Source organism: Phalangium opilio, unplaced genomic scaffold, assembly GCF_054372755.1.
Source record: "Phalangium opilio isolate 3A_F unplaced genomic scaffold, DU_Popi_V2 ptg000014l_1, whole genome shotgun sequence".
In the NCBI taxonomy this organism is placed as follows: Eukaryota; Metazoa; Arthropoda; class Arachnida; order Opiliones; family Phalangiidae; genus Phalangium; species Phalangium opilio.
The window spans coordinates 1,953,757-1,969,733 of NW_028324149.1; the positions used below are offsets into that span (position 1 = coordinate 1,953,757).

Consider the following 15,977-nt stretch of genomic DNA (forward strand, 5'->3'; position numbering starts at 1 on the left):
GGGCTAATTCGTTTAAGGCGCAGCGTGCCGAAGGACTTTGCCCACTCGCTATATAGGTAGGTGTGGCTTGACCGATACAAATGACCCTTAGTAATTGCCCAACCCTTTTGGACAGGAAATATATATACCACGGCGGCGGCAGCCCAAGTACTTCGCGATATATGAGGCAATATGTTATTGGTAAAAACGGCTCCAGTATAAACCGCGAGATCCGTGTATTAACCGAACAAGTCAGATATTGAGAATTCATCTTGAAGTTGTAATTAAGAGTTAAGATATAAGAGATGAAATAGATTTATATTTCAAAATTTCCTTCCAGCATGTCTAAAGTCGTGAATTGTCTCCAGATAACCAATTTCATTCGTAAAAGGTCAAAAGGTTATTAGTCTGTTTAAAAGACTATAGTTCCATGAACGTTTAATACATGACATGTAGGGTGATCCAAAACTTGTGGTAGGACTAAAGTACATTAATTTTGAGTAGAAATTGTAACTTCTATGACATTTTTGCCATTTAGGGACACCCTAAACAATTCAGTTATACATTGGAGTGGTTTACATGAATGACCCCTTAAATTTAACATAAGAAACTGAAAGGCAATGATTTCTAATTTAATTAATTAAGGGGTCATCCTTAAAACACTCTAATGTTCGCAGCTCCTTTAAGGTGTCCCTTATGACAAAATTGGTCATAGAAGATACAAACGTTCGGTCCTCTAATTATACCCTTCTTGAATCACCATGAACCAACTTTACCTTTAAACTTGAAAACGTTTCCTTACATTTTCCAAAAAAAAAAGTTTAGAAATTGGGTTAACTAAAGCCATATTTAATATATAGGTAAAGTAACTATTTAAATTTAAGGTTAGTTAATATTATAGATAATGAGTTAGGGAGCGCCACCGTTCAACGCGAATGTTCGCCCATTATCATCATGATGCAGAGGCCGCGCGGCGAAAGAAATAATAGGTCTGAACTTTGTTCAACAATTTTCGAACAATAATTTGATAATCGTGACCCGAGCTCCTCACCTAAAAAGAGGCGGTAACACCAGTGGTCATTAATTTAATTTAGGGCCTAAAAAAAGGTCTACATCACCGAGGCTTAGTTTAACCAAGGCTTAAATGGTTAAACTTCACGCATTTTTCGAACTGCGGGTTATGGCTGCTACCGCGATTTTCGTATACACTTTTTTTTCTTTTTGGTTTTCAATTTATGTTCAGTGTGTATACGATAATTCATATTTCTTGCCTCGTTTTAGGCCTAACGTGGGGATCCCACCCCTTTGGGGGTTTCAGGGGTTAAGTGGGGGGGATTACTAATCACGTTTTTAGGGGGATATAATAAAAATTTATATAAAAACCTTTTTGTATGCCGTAACGCGTACGCTACCAAAAACCAAATTAATAAAATGTTTTATACTATATATATTGGACGTTGCGTTATACCCAAATGAGTAAGTTTTTCTTTTTTCTATTTTAATAGATAGATATTCTTACCATCAGAAAGTCGGTAGTTTCAATACTATGTGATTCTTGTTCTTCAATGCAGGGATTAAAGCTCTCATATTTTTCTACCAAGTTCAGTAATTAAAGGCTGAGACCTGAGACGTTTCGAAAACTTGTAGCGCCTAGACATAATTCGCGTTTCAAATTCGTTGATTTTAAATTTATTGATTTTAATAGTTAAGCCTAATTTTAAAAAGAAAGTTTAAAATAAGGCGGGAATTCGTCTCGCGCCAGATTTGAAAGATCGCGCGAGACTTTTTCGTACACGTGTTTCGGATTCGTTCAATTTCATAAACCACGTGCACTGAAACTTTTCAGGCTATTGTCTCAAAGGCGACTTCTCTACAAATACCTCGTAAGTCTTGTACTTAAACGTAATAATTTGATACATAAATGGGCAATAAGAACAGTCGTAACTAATTAATATTAAACCTAATTGCATCTTAATACTTTGTGTTCGGTGGAATTCGCTTATATAATCAGAGCTTGGCTACACTTCTCGAGTTACGACTTCAGGAGGTTTAATCTTTAATGTTATTACAAATTATATGTTAATTATATAAATAACTGGGGGTTTATTTCTCTCCAATAGTATCGATAGGACGGGCCAAAGTTTCCCTCCAAATTTTTGTGATAGGAGCGCTGGACTGCTAATGACATTAATCTACTGGACCCAAAATTTTATATTCAGTTGGCGTGTATATGAGGCCAGGTAGGTTGTGGAACCCTGCGGGTCCAGGTGAGGCGAGGTGAAGTCGGAAGATACTCTCTCTTACCCCTAAGCCTTGGATATTTTGATGGATAATTTTAGAGGGAATTAGTCACCTGTCCATCCCGTATCACGCGCTTGTCGAATGTCAATTAGTTAGGCCCGCTCAAAACCCATATAAGCAAAATATAATACCTTAAAATTAGAAGTATATAAATTCGAAGAGTAAATTTAAACTTAAAAGATAATCCGGATACGCAACATTATTATGAACATCTATTTTCAAATATAATTGCGATTTTCCATGCATTTTCAAAGATAATTGCGATTTTCGAGGATTTTTCAAAGATGATTGTGATTTTCCAGGAATTTTCAAAGATGATTGCGGTTTTCCAGGATTTTTCAAAGATAATTTCTATTTTTCATAAATAATTGCGATTTAACAAGATTTTCCAAAGAGAATTACGATTTTCCATGAATTTTCAAAGATAAAATAACTTCCCCAATCACGGATTTAAACTATTTCGTAATTTTAAAAATTTCTCATAAATATATTTCTATATTTCAAATCGTTAATTTTATTTTGAAACGGTATATTTCTTACCAATAAAACTCAATTTGCAAAAAAATATATTACTGTAGGTGATTATAAGACGTACACATCCATTAAGCAACGGGAGGGGTTGGTAAGTTCGAGAAATGGCACAACGTATTATTTTAGAATAATAACTAATTCAATAGAAAGCAGATTGCCGCCATTAGCGTCTATTCCCATCCCATCAAAGCATGAAAAATGCCCCCAAGCAACTTTAAATGATCCACCAAAGCCGAAATAAATATTAAAAATTTACTCTCTTGTAACGTCTCGAAAATTATCATTATACTCTCTCTCTCCCTCTTTCCCAAAAGTGTTACAGTCATGAATTAAATTGCATCCTTCATGAATATTGATAAGTTCAACTTTTGATTTAATTATTACTAAAATATAACCCACAAGCTGAAACTAATTTAAATAAAACTTGTCAGGAAAGTTAAAGTAACTAATCTGTCCTCCATTTTCCAAGATGGCCACCGATTAAAAACATACTTAGGGTGATTATCCGTTAGTTAAAAATATCATCTTCCCCGCAAAACATGTTTTAAAATAGTAGGTCAATACAGAGCTACAATGTTCAAACAGTTGAGTCGATATTTTAAAATAATTCAATATTCTTGGTTGCATTTAAATCTATTCATAATTCGCATACATAATTACACTTTCACGGATTGGGATTCGAATTTGACAAAAACAAGTTTCTCCATTCCGAGTATTATCGTTTCATTTTGGTTCACTCCCTAAAACCAGTGAAGTTTTTAATTTAATAAATGGGTTTTGCCAAATGAGCTTTTGATCGTCTTCTTTTAGTTAGATTACACTTTGTCCACCGAAGCTTCTTTTACAGTTTCCCCAGAAATGGAGCAAAATAAGGGAACCAAGGCTTAAAGTGGTATATAGTAGGCCTACTTAATTTATGCATTTTTTACTTTTTTATATTTTTCTTTTTTGCATTTTTGACGCATACTCCATCGATCAAATGTATCGAATTTTGGCGCAATATCGACGCGTAATGCCGGTCGGGGTCTAGAGAATGGAAAGTACTCGGGGTATTGAGGCGAAGAGAGAATTTAGGGGCACGATTGAGACCGTATAGTGGCGGCCTCACGCGAATAACGAAGAAACTAAAATAGATACTTTTAAAACGAACGTAAAGCTTACGCAACTATTATAATATTTTAAACTATGAATAATTATACACTTGTAAGTAAGTTAATTGGAACAAAAAAATTACTGATCCTAATTAGTTTTAATTTTTAATTAATTTCCTTTCAAAATTTGAAAGATGGTATTTTTACTCCATGCTTAATCATCCTTTATTTTATTCCCTGAATGTCTTGGCCAATTTTCCCGGATTTTTCCCTGAATGTCTTGGCCAATTTTCCCAGATTTTTCCCTGAACGTCTTGGCCCGATTTCCCCAGATTTTTCCCTGAACGTCTTGGCCCGATTTCCCCAGATTTTTCCCTGAACGTCTTGGCCCGATTTCCCCAGATTTTTCCCTGAACGTCTTGGCCCGATTTCCCCAGATTTTTCCCTGAACGTCTTGGCCCGATTTCCCCATATTTTTCCCTGAACGTCTTGGCCCGATTACCCCATATTTTTCCCTGAACGTCTTGGCCCCATTTTCCCATATTTTTCCCTGAACGTCTTTCCCCCATTTTCCCAGATTTTCCCTGAACATCTCTGCCCATTTTCCCAGATTTTTCCCTGAACGTCTTTGGCCCATTTTCCCAGATTTTTTCCTGAACGTCTTTGGCCCATTTTCCCAGATTTTTTCCTGAACGTCTTTGGCCCATTTTCCCAGATTTTTTCCTGAACGTCTTGGTCCATTTTCCCAGATTTTGTCCTGAACGTCTTGGCCCATTTTCCCAGATTTTTCCCTGAAAGTCTTGGCCCATTTCCCCAGATTTTTTCCCTGAACGTTTTGGCCCATTTTCCCAGATTTTTTCCCTGAACGTCTTGGCCCATTTTCCCCGATTTTTCCCTGAACGTCTTGGCCCATTTTCCCCGATTTTTCCCTGAACGTCTTGGCCCATTTTCCCAGATTTTTCCCTGAAAGTCTTGGCCGATTTTTCCCTGAACGTCTTGGTCCATTTTCCCCGAATCTTCCCTGAACGTATTGGTCCATTTTCCCCGATTTTTCACTGAACGTCTTGGCCAATTCCCTGATTTTTCCCTGACTGGAACAATGTTTGAGTTTGTATTAAAGGATACGACTTACCTGACACACTAAAATCGGTAAAATTTACTTTGCTTACGTTTGACACTAACAAGTTAATTGCGAAGAAAAAAAGCTATCGTTAAAGATGGGAAGATAGAAACCGCGGACTTTTCAAAATTTTCCCCGGGTTTAAAATGTCGTCACAGGCGACTATCAAAATACCCCTCTCTTAAAAATTGAGTGCACTTAAATTCATCTTGAATTTTTAAAAGTGCCAAGTAAATCGCTGCCATAACGCCCTGTGGTTACCAAACTATGAAATCGGGGAAATCCGATAAGGTATTTTAAAGCCTATATATAGAGAGGGGGGGGGTAACCTTAAGCCTTGCCACGTTGCGAATGGGGGTGTAACGCGTCTTTTACCCCCCGCGTTCTCATCAGGATCAGGGGCTCACTCCCTCTTATCTAACGTAAAATCAATGGGTGCAAAATATGCAACACGACCGCGCGTCATCTGCACGGAAAACGTATATAACGAAGGCTTAAAAAAATGGGGCCTAATTTATCAATGCCATTGTTCCTAGAGTGACATTCTGCGGAGAGAAAGAGAGTTGGGTGTCCCCCGTCAAAACCTGGTAGAACCAACCCACCACGTGCGCGATTTATTCGTGACCTGTATGGTAATGCAATGGAGCCTACCCCAAGCTAAACTTAAACAATATATAACTTACCGTTCAATGTATTAAATGTCTACTAACGAATAAGAATATTCGAATTTCACGCGCTATGATTTAATATTCGTTTTCAATTTGTTAATACGGTAGAAGGTATTATATAGGCTAGTAACTAAGACTCTTTTAAGTATTGGGTTTGTTCCCTATTACAACGCGTATGAATTTTAATGTCAAAAGAATTTCAACATGGAAGCTTCCATCTCTTTTTGTTATCGGGGAAAAAAAGCCAGATTTCGATCGACGTATCGGTTTCGCCCAAACGCGGTTTGGTTCTCGGTTTAATACGCGACTTTCCCAATCACTTTAATAAATCAATATTCGTTTCGAGTAGCATTGTCTTTAATGGATTCGTAATTTGTTTATTGGTTTCTTTCAACACCAGCGGCGTTTCTTTTTCACCTTATACATTTTTGGTGTTAATTTTAAGTATAAGTAAATATACTTATAAAATATATCATAACGCTATTATACTCTTTATAAGGATGGGTCTACCATAGAGATCAACGCGAGACAAAAATTCAAAGAGACTGTAGCGCCATCTCAGTTTAAAATACCGCATTAATCCTTGTAATAACAACTCGTCTATAAAGCAAGGACTGAGGAGTTCTTCAGATCATGTCCCCTAACAAAAAATGTGTAATACATCTTGCCATACTGTTATTTTATAAAAAAAATCCCCAAAGCCATTTTTTGTCATATGACGAGACTCTAGTAGACAAAGATTCAGTGCCTGGCCTGGTTTTCTTCCGCCAAAATGACCATGAAAGCTAAACCGTTGTAGGACAAAAAAAAAAGAGAGAAAGAAAACGTTCCCCGCGTTATTATTAAGCGACGGGGGAAGACCGAGGCTTAGTGGTCTTTATAGAACGGCGCGTTAAGTTCCTATAGTTGCTATAACACTCTCTGAAAAATGAGGGGTGGCGATGTGTGTTTTGTAAAAAAAAAAACTGACTCCCTCAGAAGAGAGAAAAGCAGACGAAGCGTGATTGTCTAAAAAATTGTTTCTTTCACGACATTTTTTTTAAAGTTTTTTTATACGTAATTACGTATGGTTCGTGGTGAAGTCGTTGGTAGACTCCAGGCATCTCAACATGAATTCTTTGAGGATGTTTTAAAGTTTTCTAACACTGAAATATTCCAAAGGGTACTTTGTTGTTTTGGGTTGTTATCTTGATCAATTTGAGTAAGAGAATAGGCCTAACTCTTCACTTTTATTACATTTTTCCTATCTCTTCTGTTCAAAGAGCGTGTAAAAAATACGTATTTGAAATTGAAACCATCTATCTATCTATACGGTTTTAAAAAAATTCAGAGAAAAACATTAATTTAATTTCAGAGTGACTTCTACATAGGGTTACTAATATGGCGTGACCATCTTGTTAAGGGGAAGTTGATTTTTAGTCCCAACTTTTCAAAAACTAAACGCGGGGAAAAACTGTCGGAAGATATTTTTTTGCGATGTTAACCGATTCATAGAAGGCGTCCGAGCGAAAGATGGCATGATGGGATACTAGACGCGTGATTAATAGGTCACGTGATTTCCCAATATCCCCCTCGAACTCTCTCTCGCTCTCTTACAGAGTACAGAATATCTCCCTCTTTGAAAAAAAAACCTACACTTCTTAAGAACCAAATTTTGCAAATTTCTCATCCATTAACTAATCCCAGACCTTCTAATACGACGTCCATAACTTAAAGTAAAACAGTTCTGATGTTCATTGAATAAAACCTCTCCTTCCCATTTTCATACACCTAACTAGGCCGGCCTATTTATAAGAATAATTTCCCAATGCTTTTAGATAGTTATTTACTCCTAATTAATTTACTCTTGTTAAGAGGAATTTTCAACTTCAGATTATTTATATCGGAATCAACTCTTAATCGATTGAAATTTGCGTTTAACTAAATTAATGTAGCGAGTTAAAAGGCGGATTTGATGTTGAGAGACGGTTAGATTAGAACCTGATTACCTTGTGTTATATTGCTTCTATTTTAAATAAAGCCAAGTCTCTAAGCCTTTGCAATTTTCATTTAAAATTTTCACTGCAATTTTTTTTAAACCCAAACATACACGGTTGACTTAAGTTTTTAGCAATTTCAAATCACGGCTGTTTCAAATCTTACCCTTGATTTCATTGAGATGTATTCATTCCATCGCGTTTTAAATTTAAAAGTATTAACGTTTTGAATTTAAAATATAACCTACGAGACTTTGTTACAAAAACACTATTTGAAAAAACTAAGCTATTAATTAAAATAATGCCAAGTTAATTGATAATTAATGAAGGAAATGAGTTGACTTTAATTTCAAATTAATTCGTTTAAATTAAAACGTGGGATGATACGAAACATTTAGTAATTAACAGTTTTTAAAAAAAAACCTATATTTAAAATTTTCTAAATGAGGTCGCGTTCGTATTGAGTATCATTAATATCTTCATTAATAAATGTATCTCTCACTCTATCACTTAACAAACGGGTTTAGATTAAATCCATTAATCATTTTTAATGATCATTTACAATAATTAAATCGTTAATTGAATTCATTAATATATCATAGACGGATTTAGTAACAATAGATATACTTGGAAAATTTGAAATTTTTTATAATTAGTACTTCCAATTGGGTGTTTTATTATTTTGTTTATTTTGAGTAGTGATACCAATAGCAAATACAACCAATAGAAAGTAAGTCTGCAGACTGAACATGAGACTTTCTGTTCTTACTATGCATGGATTGGTTTCCAATGAAGGTTTCAAATTCCTATACTAACAGAACTGGAAAGTCTACGTGTTCTCACCCATTGTGTAAATAAATAGAGTTTAACATGTGCTCAAAAAAATACGTCCGTCAAAATTTGACCCCGAATATCTAGGCTATAGTTACGCGTTGATATGTTTTTGAGGTAAACAGTATTTTGTACAAGGGTCCTATTCAAGTGATGGGCCACAAGAGCTATAGAAGCAGTGACGGTGAAAATTTTGAAGTGGAATTACGGTAACAAGACCTCAAAATTCAGGTAGCTACCTACTTTTGTGCGTAAGTTTTCGAAGATATTGTTAAGTACCGACACATCTCCGTGAGAAAAGCTAATCTTTCTTGCATTTTCTGAATATTCTTTATTCAACATATTTCTAAAAAAAATTTAGGCCTAAGTGGTGTTGAGACTTTTATCAAGATTACCAGTACACCAATTACGAAGTACGTGTAACAATTACCGTAACACTAAAATAGTATTCGTAAGTATGAGTTTTCCGCTGCAGTCAAAGATACAACAAGTTCACCGATTAAGTGGAGTGACTGACCCCTCCCTCGACCTTCTTAAGAATTTTAAAAATTACTTGGAAAAAAATCAAATGATTATCTTGATAAAAATCTACGGATAACTCCATGACCAAGAGCGCCTACCGTGAACTAAGTTTTAAAACATATTATTTAAATTGATAGATGAACATCCGATTGGTTGTTTACGTGCGAATTTACCGAATGCTACCGTATTTTTTTTTTCCTAACAACAATCGCATCGTAATAAACCGATAAAGCCAACTGTTGGTGAATACGGTAATTGAAGTACAACGAAATAAAGGCTCATTTACAACAAACACTACTGAGCTTAAAACAATGCTTGATGCGAATTAGTACATGCTTAAGTTCATAAATTTGTCACTGGTTACCGAGAGCTTGCTATGAAGTGAGGTAGGTCATAGATTCTGGTGAGGGGCTGTCTAAATAGGAATAGTCATAGTTATGGAATATACGTATCTTATAAATTTATGGTACAAGGGAATGTGAACGGAACTTCAATAATAATAAGAAAAAACTGCTCGTGCACACGATTTTATAGAAAATAAGAAGAAAAAATTATTCATAAATATAGCACGTTAAGTAAGTGGAAAAGGGGGGCTACTGCTATGTGGTTGGTTGTACAGCTGTCAAAATCAGGAAAGGATTAAGTTGCTAACATCACGCGAAAACCGCATTCCCGATCGGGTAAATTCACCTTTTTTGAAATGCTTTGACAGCTTTGAGAAAAATAACGAAAATATTTAAGGCTGCGCAGTTTCTCAACCTCAAGACCAGCCGCATGCATGCATGGGAAAGTTCATTGGAGTTATGGTTAATCTGACTAACACGTCACGTAAATAATTCAAGGCGCATTAATAGCTTAATTCAGAGTTGGCTCGTAACAAATTTTTCATTTAAAATATTCCCTGAATGTTTCATGGTTCCCTAAAGTCATTTTCCCTGAAAAATATTTCCACTTTTATTTGTAAAAATTCAGAATGTTGTTCTGGGTTGAAAAGTGATTAGTATACCATGAACTTATCAGTTTCAAAATTTCCTGACACCGTTTATTGAAAATCACTAGCATAAACTTTCACCGAAACAATCATTCAACTTTGATTTGCATTTGCGCAGACCGCAGAAGCTCAAACCTACGCAATGATAATTGAATTAAGTCCAAGACGCCATTACAAGACGATATTTATCTATTATTTCATTTTCCAACTCCGGAAATAGTTATAAGGGTGTACCAGACACAATCCTTTTTTAAGTACTATAGTTAATCAAAGGATTAAAAATAAACCAAAACTAAAGGTGTCGCGCGCCATATCAGCAAGTACTGGCAATTTAACTGTCCGCATTTCAACCTTAAGCGGTTGGTAGCTACTAGCAGCCGGAGTAAATCTATCGTTCGGACATCCTCAAATCGTGCTCCATGGCTTAACGACGCGAAGAACGGTTGGGGAACCATCAGAACGCGTATTCTCACCCCGAGTCAGTTGTCCTCAGTATAACAGGTGGGGACAACCTTAAATCTCTTCGTTTGGGTATACCCGAGTGACCATAGTTTTTCAGACAACACGATCCGTGTAATCGTAAATAAGACCCATCCCGTCTGTATTTGCAAACGGACCACGTGACGATCGCCAAGGCCTAGCTAGTAATCCGACGTTAAAAAGAAGTTGCCCGAGTCTATGTCGGAACCCGAACGGAACGGATGGTCGTTCCCTACATCCGGTCCACCATACCATACCGAATAAAGTGAAAGTACGGAGATACGTTTTAGACCTTAACTAAACGAGCCTGGTGCTGTATTCGTTTCAGGTAGGTGTACAGCTTTAGACATAGATCGTGTGAGGAGACGGGCAATCGAGGATCAACCGAGCAGACGGTCGTATTTCAAGACGGTTGCCGACTAGCTCTACGTAAGCCTCGGCTATTGTCGTTGGTGACCCATTGAAAGACCTAGCTGGCCTTACTGCGACGAACCAGCATCCGTAGTCCGGGCACGTAACCAAACCATCTAGTCATTTTTAGCCTCGAGGGACTAGTTCAAAACCTTATCCGTGACACCGTTCCGTTCTTGAGTCGACAAAGCCTAGGAGGTAACAGACAGCCAACTGGACATCTTTTCGGATTGCAACCCCCTTCGTCACCCCAATCAATGTCTTCGCGTCCACAAAAACACTCTTCAAGACTTAATAACCTGCAGTTGTTGCAAGAAAAAAAATATAGTGAGTTCATTTCAGTTCACCTTGGGCCTCTCTAGTTTCAAATACACATTTTTTGCAATAAAATATGAATACAAATATAGGTTATGTTTGGGCGGAGATGCCAATTTGTATAAATCACTACAACCGTTCAAAAGAAGTTTGCAAACTAGCGAAAGATTGGCGTATTGATACCATCGTGTTTAATCTCATAGGGGATCAAAAATGTTATTGTAAACTGCGTCTGAACAGAAAAGAAAATCACACACACACAAAAAAATATCTAAGAGTATTGTATTTCTCTTTTTTTTTTGCAACTGGTCCCCATCAGCTACAAGTTAGCATGCACGACTCCCCTTGAACAGCGTTGGCGAGACTTTTTACTGCATGGGGTGCAGGCGTTAAAAGTAGCTACCATGGTTGTACCACAGAGAGTAAGTCAGCTATACGCCGTGCCATCCATGTTTTTGTTCATTAAATAATGTCAGGGCTACCCCCGTTAACAAAATGTTCCCATTGGCAATGTTCAAAGTGTGAAAAATAGCCTTTCGATGAGTAGCGAAATAGTTTCATATTAACAATAGACGTTCAGCACAAAAAAATATCCAATTCATTCAATTCTTTATTCTCCCCCGACACTATGGGACATATAGTTCCCTAAAACTTCTCAGTAGATTAGATGGTTGACAATATTGGGCATACAGTAACTAGAGAGACCCAAAACATTGAAATACATCGCTTCCACTAAAGGATCAGTTTTCCAGTTGGTCCACTGTTACCCAAAGACTGAAGAGAGAAAAGCTACCTAACAGACAACACTGCACTGAGGACAAGATGAAGAAGAGAAATGAACTCCATCTTCATTTTCTTCAGTTACAAGTACAAGGGACTTCGGTTTTACATGATGCTATGATAAGTTAAAGTATGCCTTAACTGTCCCATCTTGTACATATCCTAAAAGTTCGGGATTCAAAAAGCGAATCTAAAGTTCTGTCCCGTACGAAACCGTAACGTGGTCCCGCTGATTTTTTTTGACGACAGAGGGTATAACACCTCGGTTACAAACGGACAAAGAAGCCCGACACGTCGCGGGTTATTTTCCGGGGGTCCCTAGCTATTTCGGTGCCCACAATAGAGTCCAGGTGGTCCCCCGGTTTCGCCAATTTGTCAAGATGGGTGCTAGGGTGCAGTCAGCGCGTGGTGGTAGTGGCCGGGCCGGGGGTTGAGACATATTCTTCTATATAAACTTTTATCGTTGGGAGGGGGTGTCCCGTGGGAGCACCACGCCAGGCACCCCCGGGTTGGGAACGTTACTCTTACCAAAGCTATTGAAACCCTGTTATAAGGTCACGGTACGGGATTCTACCCTCCGTGAAAAGAGCGGCGAGGTTGTAGCCCCGTGTCAACGCCATGCAGCGCCAGCTATTGAAAGCGAAGCGAATTAGGTTTCAAATTCAGAACCCTCCAGCTAGCTCAATAATATTTGTTTACGCGTATCTTTCTAACTTTCACTTTTTCCGGGTTATGTTTGCTGCCATATAAAAAAAAAACAACTTAAGGACAAACCTTCCCATTTAAAAACAATTGACATTTAAAATACATCAAAATATGTAAATTTAATACACGATATGTCTAAGGCGGTCTCAACACCACTCCCCTCATTTGATTTGTGACTAATTATAAGTTTTTGAAAGTATATAGCTATAGCTATGATTGGTTTAAAGACTGTTAAAAAGAATTTGCCATCCCCTTTAATGACGAAACTCGTTAATTACTTTAAAACAGTTAATTAAACCGATCCGTCAATCATTAAGACATACCTAAAACTTTTTGGTTTTTGGCTAAATTAAGCCCCACCCCGTAAACGAAGGTCTAATATAAATGTCCGCGTGAACGCGGTTTGTTCGCGCAAATACGCGTACCAATTTCTGTTTTAAAGTCAAAGCGTAATGGATCACGTGACGCGGGTTAAAACATGCGCGAACTTAAACCGCTTTACACGATCCGCGACATTTGGGCGTCTAAAACTAGCCGAGTTCTAAAGATAAACGCGTCCCGTCTCACGGTCGACTAAACACGAGGATGGGCTACTATTACCACCACCACCACCACCACTCTGCCTTCTACCTCGATTAGCGTCACGTGATCCTTAACGCGCCTTATATGTAGGCGTGGACTGTGACAGAACCCGGCGTCGCTCGCTAATCGCCCTCGAAATTAGCGCCAGATCTTTTAATGACAGCATCATTCCTCTCACTCTCCTTCCCAGTCTCCGTAGTAACGCCATGCAGAGAGAGCTAGCTCCGAAGACACGATCTCGACACTAGCGCCTCGCAGCGACGTAAAAGTCTCAAAGTCGCGAAACCCAATTAAATATTAGAATCGGAGCGGGGACTGGCGAGAACGGCTTGACATACCCGATATAGATAGATAAATAAAACGCGTTCTATTCAAATCTTAGAAGGAATTAAGTTTTCCCTTACCTTATAAACGGTCTTCATCAACGCGGATGAATTTGTCTTGCCCGCCGAACGTTTCGACGGGAAAGTAGTCGCATCGCGTGATTCCAGATAAAATATTACAAGCGTCCGTCCCCATGCAAGCGTAGGTGATATGGCAAACGTCAAATCGCGATACAGGGATGTACACGGCGTTGGTTCCCGTACTCTTGATTTCACTCACCGAAGATGAGAGACATTGGCCACCCGGTATTGGCGCGACTTCGGAACCGGGTTGATTCTTTCCCGGGTTTGCCGTCGAAACCGTACGGTAGTCCGGGCGCGGCCGGTCGGGGTTCGCGAATGGGGGCCGGGCGTTCCGTTTCTTGTATTCCGGGCTCGGGCCGTAATTATATGGAAAACGGGTCTTCATCTGCATTGCAATGGGCCTTCAACCCCCTCCCTCGCCCCCCTCTGCCTCCAATACACCCCCGTCCCCCGTCCGTCTGAAACTCTCCGAGTGCTTGGATAATTATCAAGTTAATATGGATCATCATCGAAAACGGACGGCGGCCGCGCTACTCGCTTGTTAAGCGAATGAATTAAAGCAATTTCATCCCCCCCAACCCGGGTTTCCATTCTTAGGCCTAGTTTGCTCTTAAGCCTCGGTTGGGTCTCTACCTCCCAGCATCATCCCTATATGTAGTTTTACTCTTTCCTGGAAACCTATCTCCTCTTGGTCTTCCTTTAGCATCCTCGGATGCACGCACCCTCCCGCCCCCCCCTAACTCACGAGGTTTAAGTTAAGCGGGAACCTACCCTACTAAACAGAGCAGCCTGCTGAATCACTAAGTGACAGGGTATTCCGTGTGGGGCTCCAAAAGGTTTTCGTCAAATAAAGACTCCCAACATCCGTACCGCGTTCCCCTTCCTTCTTTCCTTGGGTCTTCTTTTTTTTTTTTCATACAAACCCTCATTTACAACTAGAATCTTTCGTGGGAGAGCCCGAGCTTCCTCCCCGTGCCAGCTTCTCTTTTCTGAATATAAATTTAAGGCTTATAAGAGGTCTAGCTAGCCTCTCTAGGACTCTTCAAGGAAAAGCCATAGCTTCCTTGAAGAAAAGCTTGTTTTCCATTTTAACTTCCCCCTTTTTCATCTCCCCCCCTTTTCTAGAGCAATTCGATAAAATCTTCATACATTTTAAAAAGGGTATATACGTACGTAGGGGGGAGGGGGGGTATACTCTGTACTTTTTGTTTTGATAAACATATTCCGGATTATAAGCCTCGGTCTCCTATATAGGATGCCCCCGAATAACAAAATCTTCAAGGAGTTGAAAAGAATTGTATATATTTGCTATAGGCCTTCAAGGAGCAAAGCCAAAAGACGACGCGGATGGCCGGTCGCACGAGCTGCATTCGTATATATATATTTCTCTACTATATATATATATATATATATATATATATATATATATATATATATATATATATATATATATATATATATATATATATTTCTTTAGGCTTGGTACAATTTATTCTGGAATATATTTCGGAGGTCCTTCAATATCGCGTTCGAGGGGCTTATCCTCCTTAGCTTTATCAGCTTAGTGTGTCCATCTTTACTGTTGGAGGAAGTCCAAACATTGTAGTAAATACAGGGGAAAACGTGGACGAAAAAGTGTAAAGATCTTTCATTTGGCGCGAGAAATATTGCACACGTGTTTTTCAATTTTGGCGCGAAATGTATCGCACGTGTTTATAAAATTTTGGCGCGAAAATAATCTCACATGTTTTTCAACTTCTGGCACGAGAAAAAAAAATACCACGTGCAAAATTACACTGTTTATCAAAATTTCGATAACAAATGTTTCCATGCATGATTTTTCACTGACTACATCCTAAATATTTCCATGAAAATTTCACTAAAATAGCCTACCTATACTTGAACTAAATATTGCACTTATTTCAAGCTTTTGTATCGTAAGAGTTATGGATTTCTGGTGTCGCGTATAAACGACATTTCTACTTGAATGTGAAGGAAGAAGTCCCTTAAATCTCATCCATAAACGAGGGTCCGCCCCACTCCCGAAAAACACAACTAGGGCGGAACCAGCAGGGCCTAAAAAAAGGGACCCCCTTGCACTATTGCGAAAAAAAGGTTTCGTGTTTATTGAACAACGCGAATGTGCCGGGAAGAGAAGACTAGCTCAGCTCGCGTTGATAGTTGGTTGGTCCGAGATTAGTTACAAAATACAGTGCACAGTCCAGGTTGAGTAGATCTATCAACAACCATTTTTCACTTACTAATAACCCAACGGAACGTGCCTAGA

The 15,977-nt window shown here is 38.5% G+C and overlaps 1 protein-coding gene across 8 annotated transcripts in view; it reads right to left on the minus strand.

Annotated features, from left to right (window-relative positions):
• Positions 1-15,977, minus strand: part of LOC149705038 (uncharacterized) — a 149,199-nt gene that overhangs the window by 39,347 nt on the left and 93,875 nt on the right. Inside the window, exon 1 of one of the 8 annotated variants that reach the window (XM_089865222.1) lies at positions 13,688-14,406. The exons of the other annotated variants lie outside the window; for them this stretch is intronic. Coding sequence (XP_089721348.1) covers positions 13,689-14,081 — 393 coding nt within the window. The 5' untranslated portion in view covers positions 14,082-14,406 and the 3' untranslated portion in view covers position 13,688. Of the gene's footprint in view, positions 1-13,687; positions 14,407-15,977 lie in introns of those variants that run through there. 8 annotated transcript variants of the gene reach the window in all.